Source organism: Beta vulgaris, chromosome 8 (genome assembly GCF_026745355.1).
Source record: "Beta vulgaris subsp. vulgaris cultivar EL10 chromosome 8, EL10.2, whole genome shotgun sequence".
In the NCBI taxonomy this organism is placed as follows: Eukaryota; Viridiplantae; Streptophyta; class Magnoliopsida; order Caryophyllales; family Amaranthaceae; genus Beta; species Beta vulgaris.
Genome location: NC_079209.1, coordinates 21,820,108 through 21,843,391, shown reverse-complemented (window position 1 = coordinate 21,843,391; position 23,284 = coordinate 21,820,108). Strand labels below are relative to the sequence as shown.

Genomic DNA, 23,284 nt, shown 5'->3' with positions numbered 1-23,284 from the left:
TGGACGTCTTGTTCCAGGACATCAAAAAACCTTGGCGATTGCATACACTAAACCAGGCTCCGTCCAAGGTTCTAGGAACCTTGGAGACGTGGTGTATTTGAGAGAAGGCGGCCAAAGAAGGGGTAACACCTTTCAGCTCGCAAACAGCTAGAAAGGTCAAGATGTTTTGCCAGGAGTTTGGGGCAAGCTGGTTATGGCCGATGCTGTAGTATTGAAGAAGGCGGCCTATAAAAGGATGCAAGGGAAATCGCAATCCTGCATCCAAAGCCAGCCGGTAGACAGCGAAATGGCCGGAAGAAGCACTAAATATAGTGTATTCCCGGCCAGGAAGAACAAAGCGGTACGCCGGCATAGGCATAGCCGAGGAAAAGTGTCTAAGGTTTGGGCCTACTCGTCCGAGCCAACTATTGTCGGCCAGGATGAACCTAGGGTCTGACGAAGGGCCTAAGTAGCGTCTGATTTCGGAAGAGGTAGTGGACGGTTCCTTTGAGTCACAAGACGGATTAGAGGAGACCTCCACCTCATTGGCTCGTCCGTCGCCATATCTTGTCCAGACGGACTGGGTTCTGAAGGATCTTTGATAAGACTTTCCTCCTGGACGCTTTCAGGAGAAGTATTTTGGTTCGCTGGTCGGGCGCTTTGAACTTCGTTTTCCCCGTCAACAGGAATTCGGGAGGTTTATACCTCCATTTCTGAGCTGGAGGCCAGAAGGTTCACCCCTCGTCTAATGCGAGTTGTTTGCTTGACGCGCGCCAGATTACCCTGCACAGGTAAAGACTGGGTCGTCTGACTTTGTTGTCCATGTCCAAAATAATAAAATGCATGCGCGGCCGAGATAGGCCAAACTGTAAAATGTGCCGAAGAAGAAAGGCTCTTTGTTCTAGGGTCAAGACCAACCCTTGAGCGGCCGGGAATATTCGATGAAGAAGACGAATCCATTTTTTCTTAAAAATGTTAAAGGAGAGTGCAAAATAAGAATTAAACCGAGGAAAATGATACCTGTTGAAATTACTCGGACAGATGGAGAGAACGAGCTAGACGAAACCTTGGACGAGTTGAGGAAACTTAGCGAGATCTTGGACAAAAGCTCTTTCTCTCTCTAAAGTTCAGTAAAAATAGGACAGAGTCTCTCTCTCTAGAAATCCTCTCAAAGATGTAAAAGTGATTTCAAAAACGACAAAGGGGCATATTTATAGAGGGTGAAAATGACCTCCTCCTCCGAAACCGTTGCATGCCAAAAACCTTTAAAGGTTGACCTGATTAGACCGGCTAAATGGCGCCCTTTTTCATCTTGAAAAGAATCAGGGCAGTTCCCGTCGGTTAAAAGAGGATTCCAACCGTCTTGGCGCCTAAATGGTGAACTCCTCTTTTGAGGGGGAAATGTTGTAGCCTAAAAATCAACGATTCTAGACATGACACGTGGGCTCATCACAGTCCTACAGGTGGCACTCTTCTTTGCTATTGTAAAGTACATGGACCAGAAGCTCATGAGGAGTAAACTACATTTTTCTGGATAAAGAAAGGTGTACTAAGCCCTTCTTATGGCCCAATCTGTGTCTAGGCCCAAGTAAACACAAAAAACACCTTTATAAAAGGTGATGTGTACTCTCCAATCAGTGATTGTCACGTGTCATAGCATTATTTCTTAGCCAATCAGATGCTCCTAAATTAGGGTGACATCAAGGTACAACAGTCATTTCAGACACTATAAATAGTCCTTGAAATCAGGGAAAATGTACGTTTTTTAGAGCATAGTACTGTTATTCTGCCATAAATACTCTCTGTTTACTTTCTCTCTATAAAAGTTCCTTCATACTCCTGATACCTGACTTAAACTTCGGAGGGGGGAAATACCACCCAAACCTCCAGGGTGGGTCCCTTTTTGCAGGTGTCAAAGGCTGAGTTCAGGTTCGGGTTTTGAGTTCAAGCATTGTTGCACAAGTCTCCTATTCTAGAACCTACTGTTGGGGATAGTAGTATTGATTTGCGGGTTTAGCACTACGTAACAATACCTAATCCTTATAATCACTCTATCTTTCATATTGCTAAAACAACAATTATTGTGAATATTCTATCACTTACGCAAAAGTTTAAGACTACTCCCAAAAATAATACTCCTCTTGACACTCAATAATCCCCAAAAAATCAACTTATAATACATCTAGAGAATTCTAGTATCTTACTTCACCTTTTAAATCAAAAATGATCAAAAGGAACCTGCTAAAGTTTCAAATACGGTCTTACTTCGTACTTTCTTTGCTTAACTATAACAACGATAACTCCTTTTAAAATATTTGCGATTCAGAATAGGGGAAAATTCCTTAATTAAATCCAGCTTCAAATATGATACCTCGCATACTTGTAAGGTCCTCATAATATCCTAATTTTATCACCTTTCAAAGGTTATGTCTATATCATTGCTAAGACGATGTTGACTATATTCATAAACAAAATACATAACTTATCAAAATCTTAATAATTCCTCCAAGCTGGTATAAGCCATTGACCTCCGACTTGTTTGCACAAATTATGAAGTTTCTCTTCCTTACTCATATCTTTAAACATTAAAGATCATCCAACTACATACAACTTCAAATGACTAATTTCACAATTCTTAGCACATAACATAATATATTGCCTTCTTCAATCCTACTAAAAAGATAACTACTAAACTTCTTTCCTGCAAAGGAATAAACTAGAACAATTTTCACCTTTAATGAATTTAAAAAATAGTCAATTAGGCTTACTTTGAACTCATAGGTTCTCATAACACTTATAAATCAACAGAAATAAACATATTGATGCTTTACACAATGTATAAAAATCCCTTTGCATGAATTGGATCACATGCATACATGTCATATAAGACATTAAATAACCAAGTTTATCTCATAGAAAATATACATGACAAAAAAATGTCGTAAGAGATAGTAAAATCACAACTTGCAAGTAGCTCTTCTTAATAATATGTCATGAAAGACAGAATAATAACTCAATTCTTATAATAAACATAATATCTTTCTTTTGCTTATGAAAAATACAAAGATTTTCATATTAATTTGACAATAAGTCACACTTCCTTAAAATATATTCAAAATAATCATATTACAAATGAAACAATAAACACTAAACAATTTTTTTTATAAAAAAATCAATACTTTATAAAATAGTTTCAGCTTTATAATTCGAATAAATATATAGATTTATAAGATAAATACGGATTGCATGTTGACATAATAGTTAAAATAACATTTGAACTATAATTTAAAATGAATGGAAAAATATTTGAAATTTCTATATAAAAAAATTTGTTTGATATTCTTGAAAAATACATATATATGTATATGAATAAAAGAGTTGTTTATCTGAGTACTAGGCCTAGTGTATGAATAATTAGTCGAGTGACTTCCCAGGAAAGAGAGGGGCAGCACAAACGACCAACTTAAGTACCAAGTCTTTCTTTAGCCAGAACTTTCCTCAGAAAAATAAATCCACATACGTATTCTGTTCGTCAAAATATAAATCAGAAAATATTTATACTTGAAAATATAAGTATTTGCTTAAATAGAAAAAAGTATTTTTTTCACATAATATAAAATGTCAAAATAAAAATTCAAATACAATGTGAAACTCTAAATTATATGCTTCCTAGATCTACCCATACTCTCATTGATTGGTTATTTTATTTTAAAAAAAGAACCTGGAAAATTGATACCACTTTGTAACACCCTCAAATTTCTCTCTTTTGGAAAAGATATTTTAATATAAAACTCCTTTAGAAACTTGAGAGTATTACCGCTACGTAATAACTTTAAAGGCTTTAATACTAACTACTAACTGAACTTTAACTAATGCAGCGGATATAACTTAAATAACTTCTCTTTATTAATATAAACTTTATTGTACAACTATAACAATAATGGAAATAAAGAAGATAAAATAACAACTCATTAACTAATTATGATTCCTCACTAGCTCCCCAATATGAAGTATGCATCATATCAACCTGTAAATTCTGCTCGTCAAAATAGGGTCATCACAGGGACAAAGCCGTAAAACAAAACAAAACAAAACAAAAGCGTGCCAGTAAAAATACAGAGTACATGTATATTCGGAATATGAAACACTTTATTTAACTTAACATTTTAAATATTTCCTCCGTTTTTTATTAGATGTTACACTTTTCAAATCACGGACTCCTAGGTAATTTTTGGAGAGGAGAGAGATAGAGAGAATGAAAAACAAAAGGGTCCCATGTGAACATGTGATAGGAGAGAGATAGAGAGAAGTTATTACCCAAAATAAAAGTGTAACATCTAATTTAAAGCTTCCTAAAATAAAAAGTGTAACATCTAAAAAAAACGGAGGAAATATTTAATTTCGAAAAACCTTTCTGGATATTTGATAATACTTGTATAACATAAAGTATATAACTTTAATAAAAATCTTTTTTCCTTACCTAGGTACCTTGCCTAAAGTGTGCACACCCCCCAAGTTTAGTATTGATACTGAGTCAATTACGAGGGGTTGCTACCTTGTCCACATGACTTATACAAAAAGTACATGGATAAATAATCTAATGGCTATCGTTCTTGCTAATAAATAACAAGTCGTTGCCTCTTTATAATTGTGATCATAAAAGATCATATAACTAATAAAAATCCTTCTAAAATAATCCTCCTTTAAAAAGAATAATAATTCTTAAAACTTAGTCATATAAAAGCATAAATAAAATAACTTGGTCAAGGGTTAACCTTTGAAAAATAATAATAATTCAAAAACACTCGTTTTTAAATATTTAAACATGAATTAAAAGATCAAACTCCTTCTAAAATATTTGAATACAAATTCAAAGATCAAACTTTATAAATATATATTAAATGAAAGACATAATTCAAAGTTCATAAATAAAATTTGTAAACATTTAAACATGTTCATATAAACAGATGCAGTTCATAATAAAACTCATAAAAACATAGATTTTAATCAAAAATATTTTCCTAAAACATGATACTACACTTGCAAAACAATTATTAAAGATCTACAAATACACGTACCTTGAAAGTTAATAACTATTATGAAGAAGAGAAAGGTAGGCTAAGAGGGAGAGAGAGTTTAAACTTGAGAATAGAGATTTATTTCTCAAATTTAGTGTGAAAAATAGGATGGGTACAGACCCCTATTTATACTAGTTGGAAAGGTAGAATCGAAATAGGACTAGGAAACTAAAAGATGAGGGAAAAGGATAAACTAATATAGTTAAGATTTAACTAATATTTACGATTATACAACTAAGATTAGGAAAAGATATAAATTATCTCATAATACATAATTATATAAAGTAAAATAACTAAAAGATAAGAAAAATAACTAAAAGTAACCTTATAAGTAAAATCTTGGACTCAAAGGCCGTGAGCCATGCGCCAGCCATTGTTTTTTTTTTTTTTTTTGAAATTTCTTTAAATCTTTTTCCTTTTTTAAAAAAAATCTTTTTTGATTTTTCTTTTAAGAAATATCTTCAACTACTAAACTAACTACTTGGATTATAATTTGTAAACTTAAACCCAATATATCATTTGGGCTAGAATTTATTTAAAAACCAAAGCCTATTTAAAACTTTTATAATTAATAATAAACCTATTTAAAAAGTAAAACCTTTTTAAAAATTATAATTAATAACTTACTGAAAATACAGAGTATTACACGGTCTCCTCCTCTCCTCCCACCCCTAAAACCCCCTCCCCTCCCCTGCCATCTTTGAGACCCCCTCCTTTTCCCACGCATGCCACCCTCGAAACCCGCACGCACTTCCCTTATTTTTTTTTTTAGTAATGCTACACTTTTCCTTCAACACAATCATCTCCTTTTGTGTCTTTCTCTAGAAATGACTTCATCTCTTCCCAAACTTCGAAATTTCTATTTTGAATTTTTAGAATTTTACTTTACAAACTTTCGAAATTTATATCTAGAATTTTTGGCGGGATCCCTGGACCATAATTATTGGGCTCTTGGCACCTAGTGTCCTGAACATTTTGGCGAGTTTCGTGGGGGATACTAGATGATCTAGATATCCCGACACCTACTAATCTTACATGGTTGGCTTTTCTATGTGTTTGAAGGTATTGTGGTTGGATTTCTAGGTGACTTTGGAATTTTCGGCGAGATTGTGTTTTGTATGTTTTGGACGGTATTGTGCCCGGGTTTCGTGGACCATAATTACCAAGCTCTTGTTGCCTACTAGATTTCTAAGTGACACAAAAAAATTTGGCAAGATTGTCGGCTTCCATTTCCCTAAAATTTCCAAAGCGACACTCATGTCAAAATCCTTCTAGCTTTTGCCGGTTGCTAGTGTGTGTTGGATGTAGACAATTGAGGGGGAGGGGTGGCAGGGAAGGGAATTTCAAGAGTGGGGGAGGGGCGGCAGATGCAGTGGTTGTGGATTTTTACATGCTATAGACCAATTTTATATAATATACTCCAAAGTTGGAATCCTGAGAAATAATTAGAAGTCGGAGCTAAGTACGGCAGCCCATAATTGAAACTGTCTTGTCATTTCCTAGTTAATGGCATATATGTACTAAATTGAAATTATGTAAAAATAAAAATGTGTAGGACTACATAGGAGTGTTCACAAAAAAACCGAACTAGTAAAAATAACGGTTAAATGGTACAGTTACGATTATGATTTTTTATAAAACGGTTAACCGAAAAACCAGATAAATTAATTTATTATTATTATTATTATTTAATTTTTTATAATAATTATATTAATTAATTAATTTTTTTATTAAAGGCAGTAATTATTAGTAAGTAAAGTGTAGTCCGTGACTTCTTGTATAGTGAGAAAACGTAAGTCAGTGCCTAAGGGGCAAGGGCCGACTACATTTAACATTGACAGACATCTTTTAGCTACGCAATTGCCCATGTTACGGGCCAACTCAAAATAATTTTTGGAAAGGCGTTTCGATAGCATTCACTTAGGCTTAATCCTTAGAAGGTGGGCAAGGTCAAGAGTGTCGATCTTCGCTGCAAGTATGAAGTCATTTTCTGTAAGCCCTCCTGCACATTTAGACAAATTTGAAGTTAAATTCAATTACTGAAGCTGAACATGCATACTACAGAGTCTAAGCCATAGATAAAAGCGTTCAGTCAAGGAGAGCAGGCTTCAATGTTTCATCTAAAGGAAGGTACTCATTGAGAAAATGGGGAAGACTAGAAGTACTTCAGAGCTGTACCTTAAGTTTAAAGTCTCGTTTACAAGTTGACAAATTTATATAAAATGAAAGAAGAAGACACAAATAGATTATCAATGACAACAGAAGGTCCAAAATGCCTTACAAACCAACGTCTATGCGATAAAACAAAGCAGCATAAAAGCAGCCAAAGATAGTTTCGACACCAAAACAGAAACCAACTAAGGTCCTTTACTGGTACCAGGTTCGAGTACATATATTTCTCCACTAAAGAAAATATCTCATGCAATTGCTATACAAGCATGACTGTAGTAAAATCTTCCCATCCAAATTTTTGTACTTGAGGAACACGTTTCACTTCTAATAAACGCCAATTACATCACCCAAATATGAGTAAAATACAAACTTAATTTAGGAAATAGCTTCTAGCATCTTTGCCTCTAAGGCTAGATTACACAATCATTCTTATGTTCGTGACCCCACAACATACATTCAACTTTGTTCTCATACATTGACAAATGAGCCCGACACAGAATAAAGGCAAAGAAACTTGAAGACAAAATACACAGAAGATCGAAATTAGTATTCAATAGTACCTTCCCATTATAATTCACAAAAATAGTCTCATATTCAATGTTAATGTGCTAAAATTCTTCTCTTGATTTCTAACAGAGTTAAATGTACTTCATTACTTCTCAGACCATAATCTTAAAAGTCTTTCCTCTCAACAACCACATATACAAGGCCAGATGAGCGCACACTATGCAGACCCAGAAAATTTAAGTACAGACAGCACCAAGCAAGCTTTTTCATTCTCCCATATGCTAAGTCATTCACACACACAACTACCATTGTGTTAGTGCCTAGTCATTAGAACGATCAATCCCCAGGATAATGATCTCGAATTTCAAGTAAACAATGATATAAAACACAGTGGCTTAAAGAGCTGCAGAATGAGGGTGGATCAGCAACCAAGCAAGGATGCACTTTCAAGTGTAAATTGGCATTATTGATGGGATAGCCAACTAGCCATTGGAAAATGAATTCAGTAAGTTCTCAAGTCCCGTTTATTTCTGAATGTTAGCTTATATTTGTATCAGAATTTAATTGTGTTTCAGAAAATGGCAAATGGTTCTAAGTTGACAGATTTTTCTTCTTGCAAAAAAAGAGTCAATTTCTTGACAGTAACAGAGCAACAACTTGCGCATTTAAGCACTTCAGAAATTAGGCCCAGCGCAAATACCATATTTGTGCTAACAGCAGGGAAGGAAGGGTTTAGCATATATAACATATAGTTGAATGCAAGCAATTTCCTGCACTTACCAGCAGAATGCGTCCATATTTCAACTGTCACATTGTTCCAGCCCACAAGATGCAAATCTGGATGGTGACCTGTTGTATATCAGAGGAGAAAATTTAAAACAAGAAGAGCTGCATAATCTCCAACCATATAAGATCTTGTCATGGATGATACCAATATCCCTTTGTCTCCAAAGTATTTTATGTAATGTGATAAAAAAATCTTTTTGGAAATCTGATCATTCTAGGTCATAAGATACTGACAGAAAATGCTATACCTTCTGCTTCAGCAACATTAGCAATAGCCTGAAAAAACTCCAGCCCTTTAGTAAATGTCTTCACTTTCCAAGATCGGGTTAGCTTCAGTTTATCTCCTTCATTGACCAGATTCCAATCAGGAACCTGAAGGAAATCAGGAATTACAAACATGTCACTGACAAGGACAATCTAGGTAAGCAGACTGGTTGACTTGGTTGTCTCTGTAATATAGATTCACATCTCATGTACTTCCAAAGATAATATTGCAGCCTTTGATGAAAAGAAAACAGTTCACCTAAATGAAACAAACAGAAGAAACGGTAGCACCAAATAACAACTTTAATACAAACCTTTGTAATCAATTCATTTGCTAACTCTTCATTCATAGATCGTAGATCTTTTGAGTTACAAGGCACACATTTCTTTGCCGCCAGGTCTGTGCAAGTCAGCAAAGTGTTATAAAGGCGGGACCAGGCACTAATCAAGTTTTAAAGCTAGTAAAATCAAGAGCTTGCATTAGTTTATGGTTGTTTAGCATCGTACGGATGGATCGACGAAATTAATTATTAAAATTAGCAGAAAAATATGATGGGGCTTGTTGATGGGCCTTAGGATATTCAGTTGCAACGCTTTACATTATCAACATATGACATCTGAATCTTTTGGAATTACAATAAAAAAAAAAACTTCGCAAAGTATGTTGAAACAGAGCATCTAGCTTTGCAATACGTTCACGAGAGAATGATGAAACCCAGAACTAGGCCAATGATTGCAATAGATGTTAACACTCAAGACAATGACTCTGCATAGTTTTTTAGGTACAGCAAGTGCAGTACTGCTAGAAATCACAGAGTTTAATTGCTACATCCCCCTTCAGTGATTCATCTCTGAGTAATATTTCCCAAACCCATTTTCTGGAAATATCTCATTAGAAAATAGGGGAAGCAGAAAAAACTAGACGCACCTGGGTTAGTACAAAAGGTTTTAACTTCATGATGACTCATTCTAGATGTTGACAGTTCCACATGATTCTGTGGTATTCCGTTGATTATGGTGCTTGAGCTGAAATTAAATAAAAATTTGTCCTCTCATGCCCTGTCTCCATAGGCAACAATATAGAAGTATGCATGTGTATCAATTATAGAAAAAAACACTTCACACCATGGAAAGACTTTAGTTGGCCAAATTTTAGAGTGACAGGGTTACGTGAGGAGTCCCAATAACCACCAACATTTTTTTTTATTTCTGTGATAAGCTACTTTACCACAACATATATAACACGTAAGAAGTGAAACCCATCAGCTTAGCAACTATTACAACCAAGTATTTGCAACCTTTGCATAAATGAGGTCTCCGAATTATGAAGACCCAAAAACAAAAGCCACCAGGGAATTTTATGACTAGATTGAATTGTTTGCTATGAAAATCCCCTTTCTCCCATAAAAGGGAAAGTGCCTACTCCTCGTAAAAGGAGGAGTGTGTTCGCAAGTCTAACAGATTAACAGAGCTCCAAGGAAGCTTTCAACTTAGTCCATCGTGTCAATCACAAAGCGCAGCGGATGACAACAATCAAAGTAATATACAAGAATCCTCTACAAAAACAACTTCAGCATATTGGGATCATCATTTCTGAAATACTGAAAGCCACCACAGAAAGTATCCACAATCAAACATGCTTGTGGGGGAAACTTTATGTGCCTTTTGATATCCTCTAATATTCTATCATCTACATGAACTCAATCACCAACTCTTAACTAACGGAAAGAGATGTATTTGCACAAAACTTAGTGTCATAGTCACAAGATTTTCACAAAGATTCCTAATGCTATTCTTGGCCAGAAAACGCAAAAGCAAGCTTATTATATGGGAGTTGGGAAGGCTAATGGCCTAAGTATGCCCACCATTAACTCAGAGAACTCGAATTAGCCGTTGGAAACCTAATTGCGACCGGATCATAAGAGCATGGAATTTTCTTTGAATACAACAATGTACCACGATAGTATTATTACAATTATGTGAAGATCGGGCCTCATGGCTCATGCCGATGCAAAATAATCAATTTCAAACATCCCGATTCCACAAACAAAGATAACTAATTAAAACACTTTAAATTTCTTAAATAAAAAATCCCAAGCAAATAATATCCAAGACATATAATTAAAATTCCACCAGACTCATGGAATAACTTCGTCCCCACCCTATATTGACATTATAATTATAGGAAATTAACATGTGCAAACAGAATAAATTTGTAAGTATAACCCAGAAAATCATTCAATTTCTGTTTAATGAAAAAATTGATAGAGAAACAAATAAAGCAGTCCGAATTCGAAAATGTTGATACAATTTCAATTAAAATGAAGATAACAATTAGTGCAAGAAACTGGAATAGGAGAAGGAAGAGAAATACCATCCATGAGATATAGAAAGAAATCGCAGCAGAGGCGCAGATTGAGCCTGCAAAACTCAAGATAAATAATCAGATGATATACGTTTTAGTCTTTAGGCCATGATTTTAGATTAATGTAGAGAGAGAAATGAATACCTGAAATTTGGAGAGAGAGAGAAGTCGAAGGGGAAGCATCTGCATGCGAAACATTGAAGGTAAAGTATTGAGATCGACGTTGTAGAAGAAAGCCACGTTTCTATTTTACTTCATTAGTTCATATAGTGGTTGTGCACTTGTGCGGTTGTGCCATGAGTAGATGCTACACACGTCAATATGCTCGTGGTTAGAGTTGTCAGTTTGGTTAATGAACTACTCGTTGAATTGAAATAACCGAAATTTGAACTGGATTAAAATTAAGAGTAATTGTAACTGAAATAAAGTGAAAAATGCTGAACTGAAACTGAAATTAACTATAAATGAAAAACCAAAACTGAACTGCAACTGAACTAAAACAAATTGTAACTGAAGATAACTGTAAAAAATTGAAAAGTTTATCGATCAACTGAATTGAATATTTAACTGAATCAATTGAACTGCTTCAAACTGAAATTGAAACTGAACGGAAACTGAATTGAAACTGATTTAAATTGAAATTGCTATAAACTAATTTTTAACCTACCGAACCGAATTTACGTATTACCTAAATTCATAATAGTATTCCAATTCACGGATTTTTTGGTGATAGTATTAATACTCTCACATATAAATTTATGATGATATTATATTATTAATATAAAGTTATGACATTATTGCTATATTTCGTGATAAAATGATATTTTCAAATCCATTAAGGTTGTGTTTGGGAACATGGATTTCATTTCAATTCTCGAATTGTAAATCCCCACATTCAACTCCAAATGATTTGTTTGGGAAAAATTAGGAATTTCAAATGCATAATTTGAACATGTTTGTAATGGTATTGTTAATGGTGGGAGAGAGAAGAAGAGGGAGAGTGATGAGAGATGTTTGTAATGGTATTGTTAATGGTGGGAGAGAGAAGAAGGGGGAGAGTGATGAGAGAGGAGATAGAAATAAACTGACACTTATTTTGGATTTGAAATGACATATGTTTTGGTTGGATTTCAAATTCTCCAATTATGCCTTACTTCTCATGAGTCTCGGATTTGGGCCAAATACAATTCCAAATTCTTAGATGATCCAAACAAGTGATTTGGCCCAATTCCAGAATTTCAAATGAAATTCCAGAATCCAAACAGGCCATAAACTTATTGTTTGTTTCAATGAAAATTTGAGTCACAATACTAGATAAAATATTGATCGTATAATAAATTCTCATGACAAGATCTGTAACACCCCGATAATTCTCTCTTTCTAGAAAATACTTTTATAACAAATCTAGAGAATTACCCAGGCATTATCGCCCGTGTGAAAACGTTTCGGCTTACTCAGAATTTTGCAGCGGAAAACAATTACTAAATAAAATCAACTTTATTAAACTAATGAAACCAAATGACAATGTCAAACTAAACACACCAACTAAATAAACTCAAACTTAAATAAGATGTTCCTACAAAAACAACTTAAATAATACTAATGTCACAAAAGCCTCTCCATTCCAGATTCCCCAATGGTATGCATCTTCGAACCTGTAATGTCAATGCTTTCTTGACTCTGCTCCCCGAAGGATCACCACAGGATCAATAGGCAAAGCCATGATCACAAACACAGACAAGCACGTAATTAGCAAAGTTGAGTACTACATATCAGGCATAACTAATCCTAAACATGATACTACAACATAAACAATAATAAGCATATAACAAACTGCAGATGACTCTTACTGAACTAGACTCTAAACTTTTATTTCTTCTTTTAAATGGAATAGTTATGGGACGAGTTGTCTATACTGAAGTAGGAGATATGGGAGCTACCACATATTCCAATTGACCTGCGATATCGAGGAACCTTTGAGCTAAAAAGGAAAGGTGATCAATCCAATCCTAGGAAAATACATATCACGGCGGACTATGTATCCCAACCCTTAGTGTCCAACTCTAGACGTGCACCAGTCTAAAGTCTATAACCTATCTCGTTTCACTTTACGTTGCATTCTTTTTATACTTGTGTTGACACCAACCAAGCACACAACATATATAACTAATAATCACATAAATCACAAAACTCCTTTTTATCTTAGAATTAACAAGTTCACAACTTATCATTCAAGACTCTTTAACTTCTTTTATTCTTTCTAACTTGCCTGTTGAACCTAGCCAACAGTAAACTGTACCTTTATTAGGTATAACTCATAATTACCAAATAAGATCCACGGTTCTTATAAGATAAATAAATAATCTCAAAGAATCTATGTAACACATGATTCCAACTTACTTACATTAATTCACTCACGAATTAATACCAAAACTAAACTTATCTGCTTGCATCAAACTTCCATACAAACAATCTTACTTATACATATTCTTAGTTTACATGTAGCACACATGCAAGTAACATATAAAGCAATTATAGTAAATCATATACATGAACAACAAGGTCCTATACATGATACTAATAAATAAAAACATCCCTAAGGCATGTTTCTAAACCATATAGCACGTAGACTATGTACGTACCTCGTATAAACGCAACGGTAGGCCACTTTTATGTTCTAAAAGTCCCCTACTATAAATTCTCCGCCTAAACAATAAAATAATCAAGTAAATACTTGAACTAAAAAAAATACAGCAACTTTAAAACGTCCCAAACCTTTTAAACGTCTTTAAAAATCGTTTTTATAATTTAACTCTCGTTATTTTTAATCCCTAGTATAGTACAACTATTCAAGTGATTAAAAATCATTAAAAACCTTAAAATACTAACTTTATGACTTTCCAGCATTTATAAAATTTTCTAACACTTCTGAAAATATTTTAAATGCATATAAAAATCGTATTCCAATCAAAATTCATATTCATACTTCTAAATATACGTTTCTAGTGATTTAAAACCCTAAAAACCATATCTTTCATGATTAAAACTAAAAATAATAAATCTGAAATTTTTTCTTTTATACATATGAGGACCGAAACTAATTTCTTCATAATAAATAATAACTCAAATCATAATCATGTAATATAATAAAATAACAATAAAAATTAGACTTTAATGGAATCTTAAAGGAGAAGTAAAGAAAAACAACCAAAATGGAGGAGGAAGCAGCGCCGGACTGAAGGCAGCAGCAAGGATGGCGGCAGCAAGAGTTTGGCTTCAAGAAAATATTTGTGACGTTTCTTGTTCAACAAGAAACGTTACTTAGCGAAGAAGAAACAATTTTTGAGAGAAAAGATGAACTCACGCACAAAGAAGGAGGAGAGAGAAAATGTCGAGTGAGGAGAAAAGTATGAAGGACGTGATTTGAAGTAAAATAATTGGGTTGGATAAAATAATTGGGTTTTAGGATATTTACAAAAAGACTAATCCTTTTGGTTTAGGAAAAGAGATAAGATTAGATTAGGAAAAGAGATAAGATTTAAAATTATTTGATGACTAAAAAGATGATCAACTTAGGACTTTAATCATCAATAGGACTTTTTCCTTTTTATCCTTTTAGGAGTTTCGATTCCATTAAACTTCTTTTTAAATAAATATTTTTAATGCTTAAAGCTTTTATTAAGACATGCTTAATTAAAACATTTTCAATTTTATTAGTCATAAAAATATTTTTAGTTGACTTTTAAAATAGTCAACCCTTTTTAAAAGTCAAATCATTTTCCAAACTCATTTGGATTTAAATATAATTACATAAATACTTTAATATATTTATGAAAATCCTTTAAAAATGTGGGGGATTACAAGATCTTTCTAAGAACAAGAGATTTTACACATCTATCATTTTACGTAAAGATGATTTATATCTACTACCTAAGTTAGTCTTTAATTTCTCAATATACCCTTCACTAATTGCATATCAAATAATTTCTATTAATAGACTTCCTTTTGAGAATGATATCTCAAACCTTTAGGTGGTCAGAATGCTGTGAGCTTTAAAGAATAACATTCTCACTAAAATTACTATATTGAAAATCATTTCAATAAATAGAAAAAATTAGGACAAAATTGCTAACATATTTTTCTTTCTCCAATATTCATATTTTACAAAACTAAACTAACCATACAAAAATCATAAATTAATTGATGAATTACAATAAAAATGAGGCCACTCTACATCTACATCTACTGCCCTCCAACATACTCTTGCCTTCCTGTCAAAAACGTGCCAAAATCCTCTACCGCTTCTTAACAATAAGAGCACAAAAATTGGATTAGAAAACTAACATATAAACAACTTGATATAAAAATAATGGTGCCAACATATTACCTTTAAACTTACCATTGGCATTGAAAAAATGAATATTATTTAATGTATTGGGCTCGCAGATCAGATAACAAAGAATTACAAAGCTCGAAAGCCCAACTTTGTTACATGAAAAATATCGTCATCTAGCGTCGACCCAAATAATTCCCACAACCAATCAGCTTTAGTGCATCTAGCAAGGAGACCTATGGGCATCTCTTCAACTTACCATACAAAATATCACCTAGGCAGCTTATATTGAAACCTAAAAATACCCCCAAAAAGAAGAGTTCCCAAGCATAGGAATCCAAGGGTCACAACTGAATCTGATAGTTAAAAAAACCATTCGGGACTTTATTCATCAAGCTCAATAGAGTATAAGGACAACATACCATTATCGAAAACTAATTCAACGGAGTATTAGAAATAGCATACCATTACGAAAAACCAGCCCAACAGAACAAAAAGGGCATATGTATCAAGATCAAAAGAGAATAAGGGACAACATTAGCATACCATTTTAGATAACCAGCCCAACAAGAAAAAAGGGGCATATATATTCATCAAGATCAACAGAACAAACAACATAGCATTATCAAAATCCAACCCAACAAAACAAAAGGCTTGTTCATCTACTTCAACAGATTCAAAAACGACATACTAGCACTGAAACCAGCCAAAAAATGAAGTGGAATATAAATCAAGCTGAATGGGACTTTAAGACAACATACCATAACAGAAAAACAAGCCCAACAGAATAAAATGGGATCATCAAACTCAACAATATGGACAACATACCATCATAAAAACCACCATCAAAAACACAAAAGGGTATATTTATCACCTACTTAATATCCACTAAAAAAATGAGCAACCAAAAGTTGCGAATATCAAGTATTAGCAACACTTGAGCACTGATGAGAAACAAAAACCCACTAATCAGTACAGTGGGGACACCAATAGCAATCTGGTGATAAACTTTACTCAACCTACAAATTATAAATATAACCAAATAAGTAATAAAACCAGTCAATAAGATAAAAAGTAACAAAACTGTCCAAAAACTGCCCAAAAACACATATCCTTGGAAGGGAGTCTAAATCTACATTGTCAAAAATTGTATCTTTAAAAACCTCAAAACACTCATCAACTTCCTCTTTTTTCAAGTATCCGAACAACCAGGTTTGGGTTGTCACGAAAGCCTCAACATTTTTGGGAAGAAGAGATGACCTATATTTGGTCAAAACTCTCCCACCCATGCTGAATGAGGATTCAGAAGCAACCGATATGATAGGAAAGATATCTTTGGCATCCTAGAAAGAACATGATATATAGAAGCAGAAGACTGTCAAAACTTAAGGACATAAAAATCAACATCAATGCGTGGAATCAAGGGCGCATTTAGATATGCATCTACACCACTCTCAGCATCGAAGCCACTATAATTATTGGGCTCGAATTGCTAAAAAAATAGAATAAAAATAATGAGACAACTTAGTCACAACATTTACAAAACAAAGAATAACTCAATTGTTCAAAATAACCACCTAAATCATGCTACCCATTGTTTGAGTAGATGTAGAACTGAAGTAAGTCGTATATGAGGGAGTGGTAGAAACGTTGTCATAGAACTTGTAAAGCTCTACAAATGCATTATAAACAACTTTTAGTTTTTTTTCCATTTCAATTCCCACAACAAAACAACCAAAATGCTTTGAACAAATAAACTTCAACTTATAACGAGGATCAAGCAAAATAACAATAGAGAGCACAAGTGAATAATCAGCCTAATACTTCTCAAATTTTTTCAACATTTCCTTAGCCATTTCCTTAATACTATCAACCTCATGAATATGACCTACTTCTCATAATCTTTCAATTGATATGATGTTCTTAAAATATAATTTAACAGTTGGATATTCAGAACCAGAAAACAAAACAGTGATATGGTAAAAAAAAGGCTCAAGAAAGTCACAAACATATTTAACAATCTCATATTCATCCAATGTTAGTCCACAATCAAAAGAAGACTCTCTAATTGCAAATAAATCAATAGCCTTTCTAGCTTGAAGAGAACTCATAATCATCAATAGGTGGAGTTCCACCGAGTGGGAACATCCAATCTTAAGTGTCCCGAAAATGCAATATTAGAATCGACAACACATTGTTCAAATTTTGTTAACCTCGAATCAGATCCATCAATATAATTCACTGCACCACGCAGCTTTTTCACACAATCATGAACAACATTCATGCCAGCTTTGCACAATCAAATTTCGAAACATGGGCACAACATCTAACATGGAAATACTTATAATTTGAAGGTAAACCAGAACGAGAATGCAACTCAGATTTCAACCTAGCCATCGTGACATCCATATAACTAGCATTATCACATGTCATATAGAAAATGTCTTTCCCTCCAACTTCCAATCCTTAATCAACCCCAAAACAAACAAACAATATAATATATATATATATATATATTATATTATATATATATATTATATTATATATATATATATATATATATATATTATATATATATATATATACTTGTATGTGGTGGGGAAAAGTAATTAAAATTCATAATGTGGGATTTTAATTTCCAATTATTATCAACATAAGGCACAGTCAAAGTAAGATAGCCACAGGATGATACTCCAGATGTCCAGCAATCACAAGTAAAACACACCCTAATATTAACTAAAGAAAGAGATGTTTGCAAAGAAGACTTCGTATCATCATGCTGTAACACACAATATTTTAGTATTGTATTTCTAGTAATGTGTCTAACATTCGGGTTAAGATAAGATTGCAATTGCCTAAGCTTCTCATGCTCAACTATTCTAAGCGAATATAAATGACACATTATGGCCTCAGCAAACATTCTACAATAGGTCTTTTGATCATAATCGAAACACACATTAGGATTTTCAGCTTTGTGCTTAACATAAGCAGGGCATTTTTCAATGTGACTAATGGCTTGTTTGGATTCTGGAATTTCATTTGAAATTATGAAATTGGGCCAAATCACTTGTTTGGATCATCTAAGAATTTGGAATTGTATTTGGCCCAAATCCAAGACTCATAAGAAGTAAGGCATAATTGGAGAATTTGAAATCCAACCAAAACATATGTCATTTCAAATCCAAAATAAGTGTCAGTTTATTTTTATCTCCTCTCTCATCACTCTCCCCCTTCTTCTCTCTCCCACCATTAACAATACCATTACAAACATGTTCAAATTATGCATTTGAAATTCCTAATCTTTCCCAAACAAATCATTTGGATTTGAATGTGGGGATTTACAATTCTAGAATTGAAATGAAATCCATGTTCCCAAACACAACCTAATAGCATTAGAGGTGGCATAAGAAGGGTCAGCACAATACTTAACTATTTTTGCAATATTTACATGTTGCTTGAGCCATGACCTTACCATCCTTATGTTCAACCATTGTGAAAGTGTAATGAGCCCATATTGGAGCCCTTCTCTTACCTCCTGGTGGTGACTGTAACTTTTTCCATTTAGGTTTGCTCAAAATAACAGGAGAACTCTCCATTGCAGTCTTATTGGACCCAATGGTCTCAATCTCCTCATGTGCAAACAACAACAAAAAAAACATTAGTGTGTAACTAAACATAAATAAAACTTAAACTAAAAAAACTGATGAGAAAAAAATACCTTTGAAAAAACCAGGTGGTACACGAGAATCAGGATCGATGAGTATGATACTAGAAAACAATGAGATCAATTCAAATAACAAAAAAAATAAATTTAACAAAAAAAATCAAGTAGAAAAAAATGGGCCAGGGTCAGGTGAGCTTAGGCTAGTTAAAAAAAGGGTCTGGATTAGGTGGGCTTGTGACAGTCAAACAACAAAAAAGAGAGGTCAGGTAGGCCTATATCAGGGGGTTAATTTAGGGTTTTTGATTGTTTTATTTATTTTTAAAGAATTTCTAATAAAATAAAATCAAAAACTGACCCAGGCCATATAAATTATAATCATATAATGTAATTTAAATTTAATAAATTTCATTTTAAGTTAATAAATCAAAAAAACCCTAAAGTATAAAATATGATCTGAAAATTCAAATCAAATTCTGAAAAAAAATAAACAATAACAAATGGCATAAAAAATTAAAAACCCTAAAACATTCAGTTTTAAGGCATAAAATAAATAAATAAACCCTAAAATGTTCAGATCTAAGACACAAAATATCAAAAATCAAATGAAAGTTCTTTGAAAATATAAATAAAGCAGCAATAACATATGGGATAAAAACCCTAAAACATGTAAATCTAACTTCTAAGGCATAAAATAAATAAAAATAATCCTAAAACATTCATATCTAAGACATATATAAAATATCAGCTCAAAATTCTAGAAATTCTTTTTAAAAAATAAATAAAAATAAAAATCCTAAAATGTTCAGATGTAAGCCATAAATTAAATAAAAAAATCCTAAAACATTCGTATCCAAGACATAAAATATAAAATATCGACAAAAATTCTATAAAATTCTTAAAAAAATAAATAAATAGATAGGCATAATATTGCATGTAAACACGATTGAAACTTTAAAAAACCATGAAACGTTATAGATCTAAGTCATAAATTTTTTTTGAAAAAACTAAAACGTTCAGATCTAAGGCATAACATAAATAAAGAAACCAAAAAGTTCAGATAATATAAAGCATTAAATTTTTTTTAAAAAATGAAGGCCAAAACATGGAATATACCTAACCTTCCTCCAAGATTGAAGCGCTCAAACGCTTCCAGCCATCGTTAGCCCCACCGTCGTCATTTCCTCGCCGTTAAATCGGTCATCGTCACCGTCGTCGACAAAAGCTCTGCTTCGTTGTCGTCGTTGCGCGCTTATAGAAAGAGATATGAAAAGACTTTTTATGAGAGAGAGATTAAAAGATTTGAGACATGAGATATTAAAAGATTTTGTGTGAGAGAGATGAAAAGAATTGAGTCTGAGCAATGAACACCTTGAGGCTTGAGTTTGAATCGCCGTTTTTAGGTAGGGTTAGTGTAAGTTAGGTCAAATAGAGAGTGAGGGAACAGTGGGGGTTGAGGAGTCTTATATATATGGTGAGGGTTTTTGGCCATTAGGGTTAGGGCGACAATTTTGGTTTCAATTGAAATGGGCCAGCCCATTGGATATTATTTTAAACGATAATAATTTGATATTTAAGTCTTTAAGACATTATTATTTTAAATTGTATCATTATAATAATAATAATAATAATAATAATAATAATAATAATAATAATAATAATGTGTTAGTTGTTGCATACCATGACTTAAATTAAATACTTTTGCTACGAAATTAGTGTTACATGGAGACAATTAATTTAAATGGTGTTTTGAATTATTTAATTAAACTTTTGGTTTACATTAATGAATTGATGTTATCTAATAATAGATTGTTTAATTTCAATTATATAACTTTAATGGGTTCATTGACTTACGATCAAATTATATAGATTGTTGTTATGTTCAATCGAGAATACAGAGTATATCAGAGTACAAAGTATCTTTAACATAAATGGTCATCAATGTAAACAGAATACAAAGTATATAATAAATTCATAATACAAAGTATCTTTAACATAAACCGTCCACGTAAATCATATACACCAATTAACTTATCGACTTATATCAGTATATAGATCTAATCCAATATGAGTATACATTAGTCTTATGCAATAAGAAATTGTTTAATTTCAATTTGTTTATGTGTTTAGATGTATTCGCATATAAAACGTCTAATCGAATAAGTTATGACAACTTCACTTATCAACTTCTTTTGCTTTAGTAATATGTTTTATATTTGCAACACATAAAGCTTAACCAAGGTTCATTTTGATAGATCATTGCCTTTTTCAGTTACGTTGTAAGCTTACATTGATATATTATATAATCTAGTATCAACTTGTTTCAGTTAAATTAGATATTTGAAATTTAAAATAATTGTAACTTATAAACGATTAACTACATTGGAGTGTTCCTATCTTGATTTAGGTTATCATTTCACATTGATACAATATCTAATAACCTGATACTAACTTGTTTCACTTTAATATTATTTCCGATATCGTAATGGAGGCATGGAGCAATGTTATCTTCAATCAGTTGGTCTTGTAAGAGACAACATACTTTTAATTTTAAATTAGACAACGTCCAAACCTAATATTAAGAAGAGAACAAACCATCTTTGTTAATATAGTGACTAGTTTAATCTAATTAGTGATAAGTTCAATCCATTTGGTTCTCACATTTTTTAATCCATTTAGTGACTAGTTTAATCTCTTTAGTGGCTAGTTTAATTCATTTAGTAAGACTGCATAGTTAGTTTATAAAATTATTGGTTGTAGTTCGAGATTCGTTGTAATCCAATATCAATTTGGTTCACTCAAATATTATGTTTTAAAATCATAATGGATACAACTTAATCTTACTTTAAATTGAGATAAGTTATTTTCAATTACTTCTACCGTCACACATAGATACCTTGATCTGATATAATATTAACTTATTTTACGTTGATTATATATTTTCTAGTTTTCAGATGCATATAGCCTCAATGACTAGTGTAGTTATAATAAGCCCTTATAGTTAAAGTAAGACATTAATATAATCGGCTTTTTTAAAATGTCTATGTCGTCTTTCGAGGAACTTTATAAGAATTTATACTGATATGAGAAGTCCTTTTTAACCAAACATGATATGATTTGCATACAACTAAAAGTTTGAATATCGACTTATATACATTTGTCTTATTCCAAATTACTGAATATATTAGTAATAAAATACACATTTACCGATGTCACTTTCATACATGTTTTTATGAAGTACAACTATTTTTTTTTCAAGGCAATTGTAGAAGTGCCGACTACACTTATTTGTTACATTAATTTTTAACCGGACCCGCAAAAACACTGGGCCAAAACCCGACATGAAGTTCAATTTTTCCCGAACAAATATAAGAATGTGATTAACTTCTACCCGAGCCGATGCGATTATTGCCGAACTTATGTGATATTCGTCAATAACTGAAATAAACTGAAAATAACTGCAACATATTTTAACTGTTATGGATTCAACCGCTGGTTGGTTTAACTGTTTGGATAAAACTGGTTTAAACTGCAACTGAACTGAACCGAAAATGAAAAGGAAAAAAACTGAATTACACTGAATTGAAAAGTTTGTTAACTGAATTGAACTGAACTCATAATTATTTTAACTGGTACAAACTGAACTGACATCAACTGAACTATTTGGATATAACCATAACTGAACTATTGAACTGAATTGGCACCTCTACTCGTCGTGTTTATATATAAGGCGTCGGGCCGTTGGACTTGTATCCAACATTTTAAAGGAAATTCTACAAGATAGCCCTTAACATTTAGGTTTTCTACATATTAGTATTTTTTATTATTTTTTTTATATTTGATATCTCCGAACTTCTGGTGACGTTAATTCCGTAGTCCTTTTAAGTGAATTTCGTTAAGTTGTCGTTAGTTTTGATATTTGTTAGTCTGACACACAATTCAAGATGATTATCGACACCCAAAATAAGGTTTTATAGTCGTTAATTTCGACCTTTAATTGAGTCATTAGGGCCAAAATAGCCCCCCATAAACCTAAAGTGAGTAGTTTTTCATACATTCAAACTGAGACGTTTCCATGCATGTAAATTGAGGTAATTCTGGTGTTTTTTTATTTAATTTCTAGAAATGCAAATTTCACT

The 23,284-nt window shown here is 32.7% G+C and overlaps 1 protein-coding gene across 1 annotated transcript; it reads right to left on the bottom strand.

The window, feature by feature from the left end:
• Positions 1 to 3,863: 3,863 nt before the first annotated feature.
• Positions 3,864 to 11,418, bottom strand: LOC104884749 (pterin-4-alpha-carbinolamine dehydratase 2, mitochondrial). Its single transcript, XM_010669438.4, has 7 exons — positions 11,296 to 11,418; positions 11,161 to 11,207; positions 9,715 to 9,812; positions 9,101 to 9,186; positions 8,771 to 8,894; positions 8,517 to 8,585; positions 3,864 to 7,059 (listed from the first exon to the last, which is right to left on the bottom strand). Exons 1-7 carry the CDS (start codon positions 11,347 to 11,349, stop codon positions 6,974 to 6,976), a joined length of 564 nt encoding a protein of 187 aa, XP_010667740.1. The 5' UTR covers positions 11,350 to 11,418; the 3' UTR covers positions 3,864 to 6,973.
• Between the last annotated feature and the right edge of the window lie 11,866 nt (positions 11,419 to 23,284).

Coding starts and splice junctions, on each gene's coding strand:
- LOC104884749 (XM_010669438.4), bottom strand. CDS start 11,349: ATGTTTCGCATGCAGATGCTTCCCCTTCGACTTCTCTCTCTCTCCAAA. Junction 11,208..11,295: donor TCTCTCTCTCCAAATTTCAG/GTATTCATTTCT, acceptor TGAGTTTTGCAG/GCTCAATCTGCGCCTCTGCT. Junction 9,813..11,160: donor CTTTCTATATCTCATGGATG/GTATTTCTCTTC, acceptor ATTTAATTTCAG/CTCAAGCACCATAATCAACG.